The 20,076-nt window shown below is 41.5% G+C and overlaps 1 protein-coding gene across 4 annotated transcripts in view; it reads left to right on the top strand.

Moving 5' to 3' along the window:
* Positions 1-5,218, top strand: part of LOC105485140 (schlafen family member 11) — a 32,585-nt gene extending 27,367 nt beyond the window's left edge. For all 4 annotated transcript variants that reach the window (XM_011747347.3, XM_011747344.3, XM_024793907.2 and 1 more), the window contains exons 5-6: positions 1,747-2,470; positions 2,668-5,218. In XM_011747347.3, the coding sequence (XP_011745649.2) occupies positions 1,747-2,470; positions 2,668-3,439 (1,496 nt within the window). In that variant the 3' untranslated portion in view covers positions 3,440-5,218. The remainder of the gene's footprint in view (positions 1-1,746; positions 2,471-2,667) is intronic.
* Positions 5,219-20,076: the final 14,858 nt, after the last annotated feature.

The following is a 20,076-nucleotide window of genomic DNA, read 5'->3' as shown; positions in this document are numbered from 1 at the left end:
AAGGTGGAAGAAGACATCAGAGTTTCAGAGCAAACCTGTGCAAAGGCACAGAGTCCTCAAATCACATGGAGAGTGATGACTACTCTGGTGAACCTGGAATGGTGGCATTAATTGAACATCTAGTCTGGTCCCTATCATTACTGTTATGTGGAATATCAAAGAAATGAAAGAGACACTTCTGATCTTCCCATAATTTCCTTCAGAAGCATGTTCCATTATACAATTAAAGAAAAAGAAGACCTATGCAATAATGAGGTAAATAAATATCAAGTGTTTTAGTGACTTTTACCATTTATCAGGCAGGAGTAGTCTGTGACTTGCCAGGCAGGGCAAAAACAGTAGAGGATCTGATGTCCAAGAGACTTGGGTTCAGACTCTGGCCCTGCCTTTTCCTAGTGGTGTGATGTTGGGCAAGTCACTTGATCTCTTTTATTTTTTATTTTTTGAGACACTATCTTGCTCTGTCGCCCGGGATGGAGTGCAGTGGTATAGTCATAGCTCACTGCAGCCTTAAATTCCCTGGCTCAAGCAATCCTCCTACCTCAGCCTCCTGAGTAGCTGCACCCAGCTCTCACTTGACCTCTTTGAGTCCTTATCTACTCATATGAAGATGGGAATAAATATATATTCCTTGGAAAATTTGTGAGGACCAGAGATACGTGCAAATTCCCTGGTACAATCAACAAATGGTGTATTTTCTTATTTTACATTTCTTTGGCTTCCAAAGCTTCATTTTAAACATATGCTCAGTTATCCTATTTTATCCATTCTAAGATGTGTGTTTCCCCCTATATTTTAACATCTCTAAAATCTGGATGTGTCTCATGATAGATGCCATCTCCTACTCACTGTCATCCAGGTTGCAGGCATAATCAAGTTGTATGAGCACCTGGTACGAAAGACAAAGCACCAGCAACAATGAACAATAAACAATTACCAATAAAATCTGGGTAATTTCATTTGAAATTACCACTGCAAATCTTGATTTGGGTTTGTACTCTAACACTACCACAACAGGACAATAGTTATCTTCCCCCCAACTTTGGAACCCATGATCATTGAAATAAGTTCCTAATCCTCCAATGCAAGTATATTCTCATGTCACAGAATTATTTCTTGTTTGTGTGTGACAAAGGGAAGACTTTTGTGATAGTGGGGAGCCATACGTTGATCTTTAAGTGATGCAAGAATTCTGCTTCAGGAGAGATAGCTTTAAGGATCTTCTAGTCCAGGACTGCAGGAAATTCGCTGCCAATAAAGGCTTTAATATGACTCCCTCTGCCCCGCAAATATGGAGTTAATGAATACCTTCTTCCTGGGGCCGGGGGAGGGGCTCCTGCTACTCCCAGCAATGGGGCATTTTGAGATTCAGGTACCTCGAAAGTAGAAAGGGGAGGAAGAGAACCAACATTTCTCAAGCAGCTACAATGAACCAAACATTTTATGTTATTTCATTTATTCCTCCTCATCGGAAATGTGCTATTCTTAGTTCTGGTTTACAGATGAGACAGCAAAGTCTTAGGTTAAGGAATTTCCCAAGGTTGTAACTTTTAAAAAACACATGGATTTAGATGAAGTATACCAGGTATTCCAAGCGTTCTTTTCCTTTATAATTAATATTTATAAAATAATATTTGAAACTTTCATAAGTAATAATCCAGTTAATCAATTAGTTAATTATAATTAGTCATCATAATCAATAGGGTTATTTCTCTTCCCTTAATTTATCATTCTTTTCACATACAGTCCCACCAGGACATTTGCGATATACTCCGGAGTCCCTCTGGAGGGACCTGACCTCAGAGCACGAAGGACTACAGGAGTTAATAAACAAGCAAATGCAACCTTTCTCCCAGGGAATTGTGATCCTCTCTAGAAGCTGGGCTGTGGACCTGAACTTGCAGGAGAAGCCAGGAGTCATCTGTGATGCTCTGCTGATAGCACAGAACAGCACCCCCATTCTCTACACCGTTCTCAGGGAGCAGGATGCAGAGGGCCAGGACTACTGCACTCTCACCGCCTTTACTTTGAAGCAGAACCTGGTGAACGTGGGGGGCTACACCGGGAAGGTGTGTGTCAGGGCCAAGGTCCTCTGCCTGAGTCCTGAGAACAGTGCAGAGGCCTTGGAGGCTGCAGTGTCTCCTATGGATTACCCCGCGTCCTATAGACTTGCAGGCACCCAGCACATGGAAGCCCTGCTGCAGTCCCTCGTGATTGTCTTGCTCGGCTTCAGGTCTCTCTTGAGTGACCAGCTCGGCTGTGAGGTTTTAAATCTGCTCACAGCCCAGCAGTATGAGATATTCTCCAGAAGCCTCCGCAAGAACAGAGAATTGTTTGTCCACGGCTTACCTGGCTCAGGGAAGACCATCATGGCCATGAAGATCATGGAGAAGATCAGGAATGTGTTTCACTGTGAGGAAAAGAGAATTCTTTACATTTGTGAAAACCAGCCTCTGAGGAACTTTATCAGGTAAGCAGTTGGATCTTATGTCTCTAAGTATTATTTAATCTGGGTTTAATTTTTTCTGCTAAGTCACCTTCCTTCTTGAGAATTGAGTGGTAAAATCATCTGTGATAACATACTGTGCTCAGAGGAACATGATACATTCATTTTCTCCCCTTGCTTTTTTTGGATAAAACTTGAGTGTGTTCTTTTAATTTTTACAGTGATAAAAATATCTGCCAAGCAGAGACCCGGAAAACTTTCATAAAAGGAAAGTTTGGACACATTCAACACATCGTCATTGACGAAGCTCAGAATTTCCGTTCTGAGGATGGGGACTGGTATGGGAAGGCAAAAACCATCACTCGGAGAGCAAAGGACGGCCCAGGAATTCTCTGGATCTTTCTGGACTACTTTCAGACCAGCCACTTGAATTGCAGTGGCCTCCCCCTTCTCTCAGACCAGTATCCAAGAGAAGAGCTCACCAGAATAGTTCGCAATGCAGATCCAATAGCCAAGTACTTACAAAAAGAAATGCAAGTAATTAGAAATAATCCTTCATTTAACATCCCCCCTGGTTCCCTTGAGGTACTTCTTGAAGCTGAATGGTCCCAGGGTGTTCAGGGAACCTTACAAATTAAGAAACACTTGACTGTGGAGCAAATAGTGACCTTTGTGGCAGACACCTGCAGGTTCTTCTTTGAAAGGGGCTATTCTCCAAAGGATGTTGCTGTGCTTGTCAGCACTGCAAAAGAAGTGGAACGCTATAAGTATGAGCTCTTGAAAGCAATGAGGAAGAAAAGGGTTGTGCAGCTCAGAGATGCATGTGATATGTTGGGTGATCACATTGTTTTGGACAGTGTCCGGCGATTCTCAGGCCTGGAAAGGAACATAGTGTTTGGGATCCATCCAAGGACAACTGACCCAGCTATCTTACCCAATATTCTGATCTGTCTGGCTTCCAGGGCAAAACAACACCTATATATTTTTCTGTAGGGTGGCCATTAGGAAGAACTCCAACCCAAAATGCTCTGTAAATGTCTATGGGTGACGGTCTGCTGATGGTAGAAACCTTTCTTTTTAGTTTACAAGTCAGAGATTTGGACAGAGCTGACACAAAGAGTTTGGAGCTCCCCCATTTCTGGCTCTCCTTTCAGGGTTCCTCACCCAACTCTTTTCGGCAGTGGTGGTTACCCCCGTTCTGACCCCTGACTCTTTCAGCCAGAAAGATGGTGGCTTTCTAAAGGAACTTTAGCTGCCCTGCACGACGCGGATCTGTGTCTTGCACTTTGGGTAAAAGCCATAAAAATAAGAAGCTCAGTGTGTAGCCTTTCTTTCTTCCAAGGCTGGGCTTCTTTTTTTAAGTCCCTTCATGTAGTTTGTTGTTTTTAAAAATTTGTCCAGAATTGTTTTCTGCAGAAGCCTGGTCTGTTAGGAGCTTACTGTCCATAGCAGAAGCAATTGTTCCTGAATTCTTCACATTCATCTTCGCTGTATTCATTTAGGGCTTGGGAGAGTCCGAAGATAATTCAATCACTGTCAGATTAATAATTTTGTCAGAACAAAGAATACCGTTGTGAATATTTAATCCTTTAAAATTGTGATCTTCAGAGCTTGTTCTCAGAATGGCGCAGACGAAGCCTTAATTGTGATAGTGAACATTAATGGTCACTTTAAAGAGAAATTATAGGCCAAAATGAAATGAACAGAAACCTGTTTGCCCTGGCTTTCAGTGGAAGATAATATTAGAGACCAAAATCTGGTTCTGAAGGTGTGTATCAGCCCTAAGGTGAACCGAACTTGGGAAAGATTGTCTTTAAAAACCAATGAGTTTATGTTTTTAACTTCTCAGTTTAGTTCTATGCATTGCTCTGTAACACACCTAGTGAAGTTTTATGTCATTCTTGAACTATGATTTTTTTTTCCATTTACTTTCATCGTTTGGTGGGCCATTGTTATGGACTGAATGCATCCCACCCTTCATCCCCAAATTCCCATGTTGAAGCCCCAACCTATAGTGTGGAGCTGGGGCTGTTAAAAAAGTAACGAAGGTTACATGAAGTGATGGTGGGGCTGTGATCTGCTAAGGTTGGTGTCTTTATAGGAGGAGACCCCAGAGAGCTTGTTCCCTCCCTCCTTGTGCATGCAAACAAGAGGGCATGGGAGTACACAGAGAGATGGCAGCCACCTACAAGCCAAGAGGAGAACCCTCACAATGAAACTCTTGCTGCTGGCACCTCTGTCTTGGACTTCCAGCCTCCAGACTGTGAGAAACAAATTTCTGTTGTTTCAGCTGCTCAGTCTCTGCTGTTTTGTTATTGCAGCCCGAGAACACAGCTGTATGATTATTTGTCAAACAGAAAACACTGATACTTAACAATACTAATGCAATTATTTATTTGCTTTTCAGTCTCTACAAAACATTCTAAAACACTAATCTAAATACTAACAATAAAAAATTTGCATAACTAATGGAAATTAAGAAATCATATGCCCAACATTTCACTTATTAATAATCTTACTCTGCTGATTTCCCCCCAGATTGTGAGTTTTGAACTTCCCTGCCTTTCTCCTGTCTTTCTGTGTTAACTCATGGAATTCCAGTTATCTAGCCTTGAAATTGTAGGTTCTCCTAACTTAAGCAAAATCTGACAGATCAGCAAAGTAAGGAGAAAAATGCTGCTTCTTTCTTTCTGACTGCACTAAATCAGGTACAACTCAGCATTAAAAAGCTATCTTTGTAAATGTTGTTCCTAATAAATTAGTCTTATAAGATCCCTGGACTTTGGAGTTGTTGTAATGTCGTTGAGAGTAATTCTTTAAAAGTCTAATTTTGACTGGTTGTATCTCTTTATGATTTATTGCCCCACTAACAATATTTGAAACAATATATATTTTTAAATGTATAAATAATTATGAAATTTTGTTTAGACCAAAGAGGATTACTGATATTTGTTTCCATATGAATGGCAAAAGATTTAGCTTACAGATCTACTGCATTTCTGTTTTAAATAAAAAGTTGAGAGTTTGTGTCTCATTAAACTGGAAAAAAAATGGTCTTGTAAAATAAATGATTAAATGGGGGAAAAGGAGAAGACTGAGGCCAGTGACTCCATGCGAGAGCCAAAACGAGCCAGTAAAAGATTAAGCAACATTAACTTTCCATTTTTTTTTGAGAGACAAGATCTCACTATGTTGCCCAGTTTGGAATGCAGTAGTGCAATCATAGCTCACTATAGCCTCAAACTCCTGGGCTCAAGTGATCCTCCTGCCTCAGCCTCCCAAATTGCTGGGATTATAGGCGTGAGCCAGTGCACCAGGCTCAATTGGGTGCCTGCCTGTCTCTGGACTCTGCCTCTAGACATCTGGGACGTACTTCATTAAAGATCTGAAAACCTACCCAGCCATTATAAAGTGAAACAAAGTGTTTTTATATTTTAAATTAACTTATTATTTTAGAATAGTTGGAGAATTACAGAAAAAGTTACAAAGATAGTACAGAAAGTTCCTGTGTCCCCTTCATTTAGTTTCCTCTTTATTTTATTTTATTTTATTTTGACAAGGTCTTGCTCTCTCACCCAGGCTGGAGTACAGTTGGGTGATCAAAGCTCACTGCAGCCTTTAACTCCTGGACTCCAGTGATCCTCTCACCCCAACTAGCTGAGAAGCTGGAACTGCAGGTACATGCCACTACACCTAGCTAATTTTTAGAAACTTTTTTTGTAGAGGACGGGGTCTTATTATGTTGCCCAGGCTGGTCTCAAACTCCCAGGCTCAAGCAATCCTCCTGCGTGGGCTTCCTACAGTGCTGGGATTAGGTGTGAGCCATTGCAGTGGCTAGTTCCCTTTTTTATTACCATATTGTTGTGATTCACTCATCATAACTAAGGAACAAACCTTACTTAGTACATGACTATTAACTAAACCCCACATTGTGTTTGGATTCTCTAGTTTTTTGTTTGTTTGTTTGTTTTTGAGACAGAGTCTCGCTCTGTCACCCAGGCGGGAGTGCAGTGTCGCGATCTCGGCTCACTGCAAGCTCCGCCTCCCGGGTTCACGCCATTCTCCTGCCTCAGCCTCCCAAGCAGCTGGGACTACAGGCGCCGGCCACCACGCCCGGCTAATTTTTTGTATTTTTTTTTTTAGTAGAGACAGGGTTTCACCATGTTAGCCAGGATGATCTTGTTCTCCTGACCTCGTGATCCGCCCGCCTCGGCCTCCCAAAGTGCTGGGATTACAGGCGTGAGCTGCCGCGCCCGGCCTGGATTCTCCAGTTTTTCTCTAGTGTCTTTATTCCAGGATCCCATCCAGGACACCATACTACATTTAGTGGTCATGTTTCCTTACCCTCCTCTGACCTGTGATGCTTTATTTTTGATGACCTGGACAGTTCTGAGGAGTATTGGTCAGGTATCTACAAATAAAATGTCCTTCAGTTTGGGTTTGTCTGATTTTTTTCTCAGACTGGGATTATAGGTTTTCAAGAGGAAGACCACAGAAATGAAGAGTTATTCTCATCACATCACATCAAGCGTATATGCTATCAACATGCCTTATCACTGATGATATTAACCTTGGCCAGCAGACAGAGGAAGTGTTTGCCAGGTTTCTCCACAGTGAAGTTACTTTCCCTTCCTCCCATGTTGCTAAGGGCAGCTCACACTCAAAAGGGTGGGAATTGAAGCTCCACTTTCTTGAGGGGGCCAATATCTGCATATCCTGCAAAATAATTTATCCACATAAATGATATTTTATCATTTATATATATTTTTTCTATTTACTTGATTTTCTCTCTGTGTGCTCCCAGGCCCTCTTGTTTGCATGCACAGGGAGGGAAGGAACAAGCTTTCTGGGGTCTCTCCCTATAAGGACACCAAGAGCAGATCAGAGCCCCACCACGACTTCATGTAACCTTAATTACTTTTTTAGCAGCCCCAGCTCCACATTACCGGTTGGGGCTTCAACATGGGAATTTGGGGGTGAAGGGTGGGATGCAAGCATTCAGTCCATTACAATGGCCCACCAAACCATGAAAGTATATAGAAAAAAAAATCAAGTAAATCAGGACACACACACACACACATACATATATATATATAATCATTTATCAAATATGTAGATAATTTATCTACATAAATTATTTGGAATTATTCCTTTACTTGTAAGAATGGACTTACAGATATTTATTTAATACTTTGCATTATATTCCAATGCTACATTGTTTATTTAGTTGCTCAGATTGTTCTAGTATTAGACGTATACAGGATATCTGGCAAAAACCACAACAGATCAAATATGGTGGCTCATGCTTGTAATCCCAGCACTTTGAGGGCTGAGGTGGGCAGATCACTTGAGGCTAGGAGTTTGAGACCAACCTGACCAATATAGTGAAATCCCACCTCTACCAAAAATACAAAAAAATTCAGCTGGGCATGGTGGCACAAGCCTGTAGTCCCAGCTACTTGGGAGGCTGAGGCATGAGAAAAGCTTGAACCTGGGAGGCGAAGGTTGCAGTGAGCTGAGATTGCACAATTGCACTCCAGCCTGGGTGACAAAGCAAGACACTCTCTCAAAAAAAAAAAAAAAAATTCCACAACAGTCAACATCAACAAATTAAACAAATAAATAACAATGAGGATCCAGATCTTGCTTTCTAATACCCTTAAGTATACAATACATTATTATTCTCTATACTCACCATGCTGTACAATTGATCTCAAGAACTTATTCATCCTAACTGAAACCTTGTATCTTTTGACCAACATCTCCTCATTCCCTGACCTCTGTCCTCCATCCAGCCCCTGGCATTCTTCTACTCTCTGCTTCCATTAATTCAACTATTTTAGATTCCACATATAATTGGAATAATGCAGTATTTGTCCTTCTGTGCCTAGATTATTCCACTTAGCATAATGTCCTCTGAGTTCATCCTTATTGTTGCAAATGACAGGATTTCCTTCTTTTCTCAGGCTGAAGAGTATTTCATTTTGTGTGGTGTGTGCTTGAGAGTGTGTGTGTGTGCATATGTAACACATTTTCTGTATCCATTCATGCATAGATGGACAGTTTAATTGCATATCTTGGTAATTATTAATAATACTGCAATGAACACGGGAATGTAGATACCTCTTTGACATACTGATTTCATATCTTTTAGATATATACTCAGAAAAGGGTGCTAGAAAATTGAAATTTAATATAAAACAAGATATACATCCAGAAATGGGATTGCTGGATCATATGATAGTTATTTTATAACTATGGTTGCTACTTCGGGAGAACATGGTTACTTCCTTGACTCACCAGCAGTATGCATTGACTTTTCTTTTCTTTCTTTCTCTCTCTTCCTTTCCTTTCCTTTTTCTTTTTCTTTTTTTTGAGACAGGGTCTTGCTCTTTTGCCCAGGCTGGAGTGCAGTCACTACAGCCTGGAAACTCTGGGCTCAAGGGATCCTCCCACCTCAGCCTTCTGAGTAGTTAGGACTACAGGCGCAGGCCACCAGGCCTGGTTAGTTTTGTTTCTCTTTTTTGTATAGAGGAGGTCTCCCTTTGTTGCCCAGGCTGGTCTCAAACTCCTGGGATCATGTGATCTTCTCACCTCAGGCTCCTCAGTAGATGAGACTACAGGCCTGCTCACCATATTCGGCTAATTTTTTTTTTTTTTTTTGTAGCTATGGAATCTCTCTGAATTGTCCACGCTCGTCTTAAACTCCCCTCAAGCGATCCTCTCACCTTGGCCTCCCAAAGTGCTGGGATTACAGGCGTGAGCCACTCCACCCATAGTGGCTTTCTATATCCTCAGAAAACAGCTAATTATGTGCGCCTACGGAGTTATTCCGTTTGTACCATCAGGGTAACATTTTCAGCCGTCCTAGTTCTCTGGCAAAACATTTTGGGCCCTCGGTGACTTTTTGCTGAATGGGTGACCCCCTCCCAGTGCAGGGCCATCAGAATCACTGGAGAGCTGAGGGTCTGGGAGGCGCAGAGAGAAGGCTGAAGGCGGTCTCGCTTTCCTGCAGCAGGAAAGGGAACGAGGAGCGCTGCCCTCTCCCAGTCCCGGGGAGGACAAGAAAACGCTGCCACGGGGAGACAGACGCCTACTGCGTGGGCTTTAAATCCAGCGTGGGTGTGGGGCAGCGCTGAGGCTCGATCTTCCGCCCTGCCCCTTAGACAGAGAAGGGAAGGAAGTCGAGGTCAGGAGGGGAGGGAGGGGAAAGGAGGGGCCGAAGGGAAATCGGGAGAGGGAAGGGCCTGGGAGGGAGGGAAAGAGGCCCGGGAGGATACGCCTGACGCTTCGATTGTAGTGGGGCTTCACTTGCTAAGGTGGAAGTGGTTGCGCCGGTGGGTACACTTTTTTGTACGTCTGAAATATTTCATAATTAACATTTGAGGAATTGTTTCTTTTTTGAAACAGGAACTAGCTCTGTCGCCCAGGCTGGAGTGCAGTGGCGCGACCACGGCTCACTGCGGCCTCCAACTCTTGAGCTAAAGGGATCCTCCTGCCTTAGTTTCCTAAGTAGTTATCACTATAGGTTAGGGCCACCACGCCTGGCTAATTAAAAAAAAAAAAAAAAGAAAAAGAAATCCTCCCGCCTCTGCCTTTGCCCGTGAATTTGCTGGGATTGCAGGACTTAACCGCAGTGCCTGACCTAAGGAATCACTCAACCTCATTCCCGCAGGGATGACCACACGTGTCCAGGACGTTTCCCTGGTAACTGGACGCATCTTTCGTTCCCTGGGCTGCTCTCCTCCCGCGGTGACAGCCATTCCCGGGTTGACCTCACTGTGCGCCCTGGAAAGGGTGAGACCGACCTCAGTACCCGCCTCGGTTTCCTTGCGGAGAATTTAAACCACATCTGAGGGCCCTGTAGACACTTGTACGTCTTTTTTTTTTTTTTTTTTTTTTTTTTTTTTTCCCCCAAATGAGCTTTCTCCAGCCTCTTTCGCAGACCCTGCGAACTTCAGATTCTCCCCTCATCCCGGCGGGTCTGGGGGTCCTCACCCTGACCAGTTGTTGGTGGGCGTGAAGGCCAGCGTCCCCTGGGGCTGGACCCCGTCTAATCCTCGCCTGCCCGGAAAAGGAGTGGGTGGGCATCAATCTCTGCAGCGCGCGAGTAGCAGGGGGTTGGGGAGGCGCGTAGGGTAGGGAGGTGGGTGCGGGCCTAAGCTTCTGAGCGCAGCACCCCGCCCAGGAGGAGCCAAAGAAGATGCCTGCAGCAGGAGTCTCAGGTCCCGCGCCAAGGGCGTTGCCTTGGGGGATTGTCTTGGCCTCTGGGTTCTGGAGATGCGACAAACTAGGCCTGAGACCACAGCTGCAGGGAAAGGCGACCAGTGCACAGAGCCTGTGCCCTATTGCTTTATATATTACTATAAAAATAGCTGTATTGAGCTGTAATCGACATACATGAAATTGCACTTGTTTAAAGTGTACAAAATGATGGATATCCACCTATGTAGAATCCCTTGAAATCATCACCGCACTTAAGACAATGAGCCTATGGGGAGGGCTGGGTAAGGAGAGAGAGGCAGGAGAGTGAGGCACCTGCTAGTGCAAAATGGAAGGGGGCACCAAAGAAACACCACCTCTCAGTGACCAAGATGCACAATATTTTAAAATAAAAATTAATGCAAACATTTTTGATGAATAAAATATAAAAATGTTAAATGAAGAACGGATCCAACTTTGCATTTGCCCGGCCCTGTGTCACTCCTCTCACCCTAGTCACACCTGTTGGGATTATAGGCAATGAGCCACCATACCCTGCCAATTCTGGGTTTTAAACTGTACTTTATTTATTACTATTCTCTTTTTTAAAACCTGATCAACCATAAGCATGCAGAAGTTCTCTGAATGAATGGAACTGTTTTCATAACACATTGTATATTAATAGGCAAATTTTGAAGGTCATTCGATTTGGAATTTTCTTTTTTATAGCACTTCTAATCAGTGTGTGTGACACACCACAGGTAGGAAAGACCATTTTTAGTAAATTATCTTCTTAATTATAGAGAATTTCTGAAAATAAAACGGATGAAATTGTAAATTCTGCCTTTGAGGAGTTCCAAAAGACAGATCCATGGCATCCTATTTGAAGAATTAATGCCCTGGAATGTTCCAGCCTTTGTTGGACACTTGATAACAAGATCCACCAGGGGTCAGGACAAGTGCACTAAGAAAGCCTTCTACTACTCTCCATCTCTGATTCTTTGGACCACCCAGTCTTACTGGCAGAGAGGTCAGTGATGGCTCTGTTGTACCCATAGGGACATGCAACAGTTGTGGAAGGAGTGATTACATTCTCCTCAGATGAGAACACAGTTCTCTTGCTTGTTTTCAGTTTGACATCCAATAAAGGCATCCATCACCTGGACCCTGCAGATGGCAGTTGTGTGGCACTCCATGTCCCAGCTCTACATGCCCACTGTGTTTCAGATCTGGAGACAGAACATTTTTGTTGCCGTTCTAACTCACAGCCTGTGTTCCCAGAGTGAGAAGACAAGGCACAGGACTCCTTGCCATCTTCCACGTTAGCGTTGGCAGCTGTGCAGAGCCTATAGTGGAGACTGGATTGTTGTTATTTATTCAATAGTGTTGAGACTAAATTCCAAGTAAGACATAATTATTGGACCAGATTAAAGAAAAAAAAAAAACAGAACAAAACAAAAAACCCACTATCGGGGTGCCCAGGTAAGAACTGTGTGATTTTGGGGGTAGTGGGGAAGATAGACCAAAAAAAAAAATACCCCAAAACAAAAAAACCACAAACTATATTTCCTATGCTCCAAAGCAGATAGATATGGCTTGTTCCCAAGGCCTGGCCAATGGAATATTGGAAGGTAATGTGTGTAATTTTCATATTGTGCCCTTGAAAAGAGTGTGAACTCTTTTCTGCTGGCTGAAATGTGGACAAGATGCCAGAATCTGGTACAGTCATCTTGGAGCAAAAGATGGTGTGGTAAATTGAAATATTGTTTGGTAAGGTTGATGTCCCTATGCAGAAGTAGGTCATATTCTGTGTCTCATTGGTGTCAGGCTTGGCAATGTGACATGTTATGATCAATGAAATATAAGCAGGTGTAACGTGTGTTACTTCCAAGAAGAATTCTGAAGCACCATTGAGTGTTTCTGCCATGTTCTTTTTTCTTCCTGGTATAAGATAGGCAATGACCCAGATGTGGCTGCTTTGTCTGGGTCCTGGAATGAAAACAATGAAGAGTAGAGCCAAATGGGATCCACAACAGACATGTCGTTTAAGAAAGAAATTAACATTTGTTATTTTTAAACAGTCACGGAAACTTTGGGGATAATTTGTTACCACGGCAAAATCTGGCTAGTTCTGATTTATACAGAAATTGGTGCTTAGAGGGGGATGCTGCATAACAAAATAACTTAAATTGTGGCTTTGGTTCCAGGGCTGAGTGGTGAGCAATGGGGAAAATATTATTGGAGGCTGGGAAGACAGCAACCCCTGTTTTGTAGTAGTGAAAGACTGGACAAAGCAGTCACCTTTAATAACTTAGAATGAAGATAATGTATTAAATGAGCCTGTGGATTTGAGTGAAGAAGTAAGGACACAGATTCTAGTAATATAGTTTGATTGCTAATAGGTAGGGTAATACAAAAGGTGGGAGGAACAATAAGCTTGGAAAAGCACTAAACTCTCTGCAAGCAGGAAGGGAAGAAAATGGTCTACACATTTTTGGACTTTTAGAATAAGAAGTTGCAAATATTTCTTTTCTTCAACTAATAAAAAATCTGAGAATGTCTTTGGGTAACAAAGACAGAAATTCAAACTCAGTCTTTGGCAAAGAGGCAGTTAATAAGTAGCTATTAAACCTATGGTGGAAACCTCTGAATCAACTAAGATGTCAGTCAATAAATCCTTTCAGTGGACAAAATTGCTCAGAGAAAAGAGCTTGAGTGCATTGCTTTCTGATGAAAGCCTGCTAATTCAAGGTAATATAATTAAATCCAAAGAGAAAAGCACGTCTCAAAAATATTGAATTGTATTAGCACACAGAGTTAACTGGGACCATACAGATTTGAAAAAAAACCAACAAGATGTTTTTGATAAAGTTAAATTGCCAAGGAGCCAGACCTAGATTTTTAAAATCCAGAAAGCAAAAACTGTGATGCTTTGAGACCTAACACAGCCCTTGAACTCCAACATTCTTTGGGCAAGCAGTAGGTTGAGAAAGATGGTGAGCTCTAAAGGAAGGTATAGTCCCCAGTTCCTGCTTTAAATGTGGTTGAAGAAAATAATAGAAAAGGGAAACCTTCCACTTTAAAAGTGGAAGAAGGGCGACTGAGTGAGACTCTGTCTCAAAAAAAAAAAAAAAAAAAAAAAGGAAAAAGTTAATGACACCCTCCTGAGAGTGAAAGCAGGAACCATGGGTTCTATTCAAGAGATACTGAATTCCTAGCCAGAGCAATTAGGCAAGAAAAAGAGATAAAGGCACCCAAATTGGAAAGGACAAAATAAAATTATCTGTGTTTGCAGATGTCATGATATTATATATAGAAAATATTGCGGGATCGGGCCAGCAGCCCGCATTGCAATGGGGCTCTTTCTTTGTTCCCAGACAGATCGGCAGGTCGAGAAATAAAAGACACACATGAGATAGTGAAAGCTGGGTCCAGGGGAGTCACTGCTTTCTGGTCCTGCGATGCTGCCAATGCACTGGATATGCCAGCATTTATTATTAAGTTTGGTGAGGGCAGGGGTAGGTTAGTGAGGGATTTAGGTCATTTGATTATGAGGTGAGATGGTCACATGGGGATGAAGTAATTCTTTAACAGTATGCAGAAGTGCAATATACAGAGATAAGAAGTTACAATATAGTGTGTGCATCAGCAATTTTTAATAGAGCCTTAAAACAGAAACACAGTCTATTCATAACCTATGTTTAGCAAGATATTAATCAGCACTAACAGTTGCAGCAAAAGCTGGCTGCAAACAATCAATAGAAACAGGACATGAAGCTAGACAACTGGTTAGACCACAAATTCTCAGACGAGAGTATGCCTTAACCCTAAAGAGACCTAGAAGAGCCATGGCAAGATAAGGGTGTTTATAACCCTAGCTTATTCATATGAACAGGCACCCTCATGTGTCCGTTTATAGGCTCTCCACAGGAGTCGCATTCTATTCCCAGGGCTATGAACATCTGCTTTTCTGGGATAGGAATCTTGGTGATGTGAAACCTCCCTGACTGCATGTCCGTTTATAGGTTTTCTGCAGGGGAAGCACATCATGCGCTGTTGGCTCATTCTGGCAGCCCAACATTGCATTGTCTTTACACAATCCTGCATGCAATTTTGTATTTACAATAATCAGGAGCATTTCATCTTTTATTCTGTAGCAATGGTTTCAGGGCGTTTCCCTTCAAGAAAACCCTAAAAACTCCAGAGGAACTGTTAGAACCAATTAACAAATTCAGTAAAGTTGCAAGGTACAAAACCAATAATGCAAAAATCAGCAACGTTTCTGTCCGATAACAACTATGCAAAATAGAAATCAGCCAGTCATGGTGACTCACACCTGTAATGCCAGCACTTTGGGAGGCTGTGGTGGGTGGATCACTTGAGGCCAGGAGTTTGAGACCAGCCTGGCCAACATGGTAAAACCCTATCTCTACTAAAAATACAAAAATTTGCTGGGCGTGGTGGTGGACACCTGTAATCCAACCTACTCAGGAGGTTGAGATGGGAGAATCACTTGAACCCAAGAGGTGGAGGTTGCAGTGAGCCAAGATCAAGCCACTGCACTCCAGTTTGGGTGACAAAGTGAGACTCTGTCTCAAAAAAAAAAAAAAAAAAAAAAAGGAAAGAAAAGAAATGAAGAAAACCAATCCCATTTACAACAGCTACAAAAAAAAAACACTTAGCAATAAGTTGAACAAAGGGAGTGAAAGATCTGTACATTAAAAATTATAAAACATTGATGAAAGAAATTGAAGAAGGCACTAATAAATGAAATGATATCCCATGTTCATGGATTGGAAGAATTAATATTGTTGAAATGTTTATTCCACCCAAAGTGAACTACAGATTCACTACAACTTCTATCAAAATTCCAAGGACATTTCCCACAGAAATAGAAAAATAATCTTAAAATTTCTATAGAACCACAAAAGACCCCAAATAGCCTAAGCAATCTTGAGTAAGAAGAACAAAGCAGGAGACTTTACACTACCTGATTTCCAAATGTAGTACAAAGCTATAGTAATCAAAACAGCATGGTACTGGCATAAAGAGAGTCATATAGACCAATTAAACAGAATAGAGATCCCAGAAATAAATATACACATTCATAGGCCAAGCAACCTTGAGAAAGATACCTTGAACATACATGGTGAAAGGATACTCTTTTCAATAAATAGTGTTGGGAAAACTGGATATCCAATGCAGAAGAATGAAATTGGGTCTTTATCTCTTACCATATAAAAATAAATTCAAAATTGATTAAAGACTTACATGTAAAAGCTGAAACTGTAAAACCACTGGCAGAAAACCCAAAAGATAATTTATTGATGTTGGTCTTGGCAATGAATATTTAGAATATGACCCCAAAAGTACAGGCAACAAAAGCAAAAAAAGACATATGAATGACACAAAACTAAAAAGCTTCTGCACAGCAAAGGAAATTATCAAAAGAATGGAGACAACCTACAGAAGGAGAGAAAATATTTGCAAACCATACATCTAATAAGGGGTTAGTATCTAAAATATAAAAAGAACTCAAACAATTCAATAGCAAGGAAACAAATAATTCAATTTAAAAACAAGCAAAGGCTCTGAGTAGACAAATATCTCAAAATAAGACATTTCAATGGCCAATGGGTATATGAAAAAGTGTTCAATATTACTAATAATCAAGGAAATATTAATTAAAAACACAAAGAGGTATCATCTCATACCCATATAGCTATTATTAAAAAGACAAAAGATAAGTGTTGACAAGGATGTGGAGAAAAGGCAGTATCTGCACACTGTTGGTGGGAACTTAAATTAGTGCAGCCATTAGAGAAAACAATATGGCGGTTCCTCAAAAAATTAAAAATAGGCCAGGCTAAGTGATTCACACCTGTAACCCCAGTACTTTCAGAGGCTAAGGCAGGAAGACCACTTGAAACCAGGAATCTGAGACCAGCCTGGGCAACATAACAAGATCTTATCTCTACAAAACATTTTTTAAAATTACCTGGGCATGGTGGCATGAGCCTGTGTTCCCAGCTGCTCTGCAGGCTGAGGCGGGAGGGTCACTTGGGCTCAGAAGTTTGAGGCTGCAATGATCTAGGATGCCACCACTGCACTTTAGCCTGGGCAACAGAGTGAAATCGAATTTCTAAAAATAATTAAAAATAAACATAACTGTCATATGATCCAGCAATCCTATTTCTGGGTGTATGTCTAAAAGATATGAGATCAGTAGGCCAATGAGGTATCTACAATCTCATGTTTGTTGTAGCATTATTAATAATTGCCAAGATATGGAATTAACCAAACTGTCCATTGATGCATGAATAGTTAAAGAAAGTATCACACACACACACACACACACACACACACACACACACGGGAATACTATTCCGCCTTAGAAAAGAAGAAAATTCTGTCATCTGCAACAACGTGGATGAACCTGAAGGACATTATGCTAAGTGAAATCAGCCAGCCACAGAAGGACGACTGCCACGTGATTCCACTTATATGTGGAATCTAAAAAAGTCGAATTCATAGAAGCAAAGAAAGAATGCCAGGGGCTGGATGGTGGACAGAGGCTGGAGCATGGGGAAATGTTGGTCAAATGGTCAAAAGTTTCAGTTACACAAAATGAATAAGTTCTGGAGATCTATTGTACAGCATGGCAACTACAAGGAATAATAATGTATTGTATACTTAAAAATTCCCAAGAGAGTAGAAATTAATTGTTCTTATCACAAAACATACCTATGTGAGGTGATAGATATGTTAATTAGCTGGGTTTAATCATTCCACAGTGTATAAATGTATCAAAACATCATGTTGTACGCTGTGAAGATACACAATTTTATTTGTCAATCATACCTCAGTAAAGCTGGAGTGAAATGGAGGAAAAAGCCATCGGGAACTACTGACTAGAATCAGAACCACTTAGGAAACAGTCCCCACCCCTGGGTAACAGTGCGTCACAGTGTCTGCCCAGCAACATTTCAAAATTTCTATGGACCAGAGACTATTCTGTGCCTCCCATTCTTCCCCTTCCCAGATGAGAGGTGCTTTTTTTTTTTTTGAGGCAGGGTCTCATTCTATCGCCCAGGCTGGAGTGCCATTGTGCAATATCCATCCCACCTCAGCTTCCTGAGTAGCTGTGATCACAGGCATACACAACCATGCCTGATAATTTTTGTAATATTTTTTAGAGACAAGATTTCACCATGTTGCCCAGGCTGGTCTCAACTTCCCATACTTAAGGGATCCATCTGCCTTGGCCTCCCAAAGTGCTGAGATTATAGGCATAAGCCACCACTCCTGGCCTATCAAATGAGAGGATTATTAAATGTTATTCTGTTACTATTTATTTCACTATTGTATAATGTGTGTGTATGCGTGATAACTTGTATTTTAAGTCATACATCTCCAAAGGAGTCATACCCAGGCCTGATAGAAGGACCACCACATGATCTGGACTTTGTCTATGATGGGACATCGCATTGGAATGGAATTTTTGTTATTTCTCTAAGGAAGGAAAGGTATATAAAAGGAATAAAAGTGAATATTTATGAGTAAATATTCTTGATAGTTTTTTTTTTTTTCTTAAGAGACATGTTGCCCAGGCTGGACTTAAACTCTTGGGCTCAAGCAATCTTCCTGCCTCAGTCTTCTGAGTAGCTGGGACTATAGGCATGGGCCACTATGCCTGGCTGACTGTATTCGTTTCCAAAATATTTTCTTACACTCTTAGGATTACACTTCCTACTCCACTGCAATCAAGCTGGGCCATGTGATTTGTTTTGGCCAAATAAATGTGAGTAGAAATGATGTGTGCTACCCTGAACAAGAGCTTTCAGAGCCACTATTTAGATTCTCCATACACTTGTTTCTTTCTGCCTCAAGACTGACAATGTCTCAGACAGGGACCTTCTGTCAACCTGGATCCCCATGTGAGGAGGAATGTAGCCCTGCTCAGGGCCCAGTTGTGAACTTTCTGGGAAGGGATTGTGACCCCAGGCAAGGTGGCTCTGCAGTTGAGGCAGATTTCAAAGGAACTGACACTTTCAGGCTGTTTGCTGAGCGCCCTATCCATATCTGGGTAGCAAGTACTTTAAAAGGGGATCTGGGGAGGGCATCCCCATGTCTATCACACCCCACTCTCCTACAGCCTTTTATTTTCTTTTGCATAAGGCTGTAAATACCTCATTCCCCAAAATGTACTTCTTAGCTATTTCCCTGTTCAAGGCATTGATCACATTTACATGTATATGATTTGGTTCTGAACACCAGGATGAACTTCTCCTTGTTTTTTTGGGAATCTATATGACCAACAACTCCACAGCACCTGTTTCCTCTTTCTCTTACTTCTAGATTTGACACAAGGGGCAATGGAGGGAGGGTCAAGACATTGGTTTAACTTATTCTACTTCATAGGAGAAAAAATTAGTTATTTGAAATTGGAATGTATCTAAATTCTCCAGGTATCAGTGTCACTGAGATATTTAGTACCCACTAATATTGTCTGAGCTCTCATTATGTGTAAATAGACAAAGGTTTTTGTTTTTTAAACCTAGCTTCTTTCTATTAAGATTTCTGAGAATTCCAGGAACACTTCTACGTTCCACAGATCTGTCCTGGTAGTCTCCGGCCACTTCTTGCAATAAAGTGCTGTACCAATGCCTCTGATAGTTTCTAGTTGGCTTGACATAATGGCTTTTCTAAGCTTCTGCTCCTCTATGCTCCTCTGTATCCCAAGCATGGAAAGAAGTCACATCTTTCATTTCACAAATTAACAGTCAACGCCTGGCCCAACAAAGCTAAGTAAAGCTTTGAGCATAGTGAAAGGCAAATATTTACATTATATATTAGCAGGAGGCTGAGGTGGGAGGATCATATGAGGCCAGCCTGGGCAGCATAGCAATACCCACCCCCCAGAAGACAAAAACAAAATATTATCTGGGTGTGGTGGTGTGCTCCTGCAGTCCTAGCTATTCTAGAGGCTGAGGCAAGAGGATCGCTTGATTCTTGGAGTTCAAGGTTGTAGTGAGTGATAATCGTGTCACTGCATCCTAGCCTGGGTATTAGAGTAAGACCCCATCTCTAACAAAATAATAATAAAACAATCAAAAGTTTAAAATTGGGTATTGGATGTCAGTGTGCCCAGAGTCCTTTGACAACAGATGATCCTGATGGCCTTCTCTTGCCTTGTCCCTGTGCCTCCTTCTACCATTTTTCTTCCTGAGACATTTGAAAATAAGTAGCAGACAGGGTTCCCATTTACCTCTAAATATTTCAGTAGGCATTTCCTTAAAAGACATTTATAGTACCATCATCAAAATCAGTAAATTAGCCCCGATAGTATTATCTAATCTATAGACTTTATTGAATTTTATCAGTTGTGCCACAAATGTCTTATGGCAAATAAGAAAAAATTCTGGTCC

Source organism: Macaca nemestrina, chromosome 17 (assembly GCF_043159975.1).
Source record: "Macaca nemestrina isolate mMacNem1 chromosome 17, mMacNem.hap1, whole genome shotgun sequence".
Lineage (NCBI taxonomy): Eukaryota > Metazoa > Chordata > Mammalia > Primates > Cercopithecidae > Macaca > Macaca nemestrina.
Note: the sequence above shows the minus strand (reverse complement) of the source record. Positions and strands in the feature narration are given on the sequence as shown.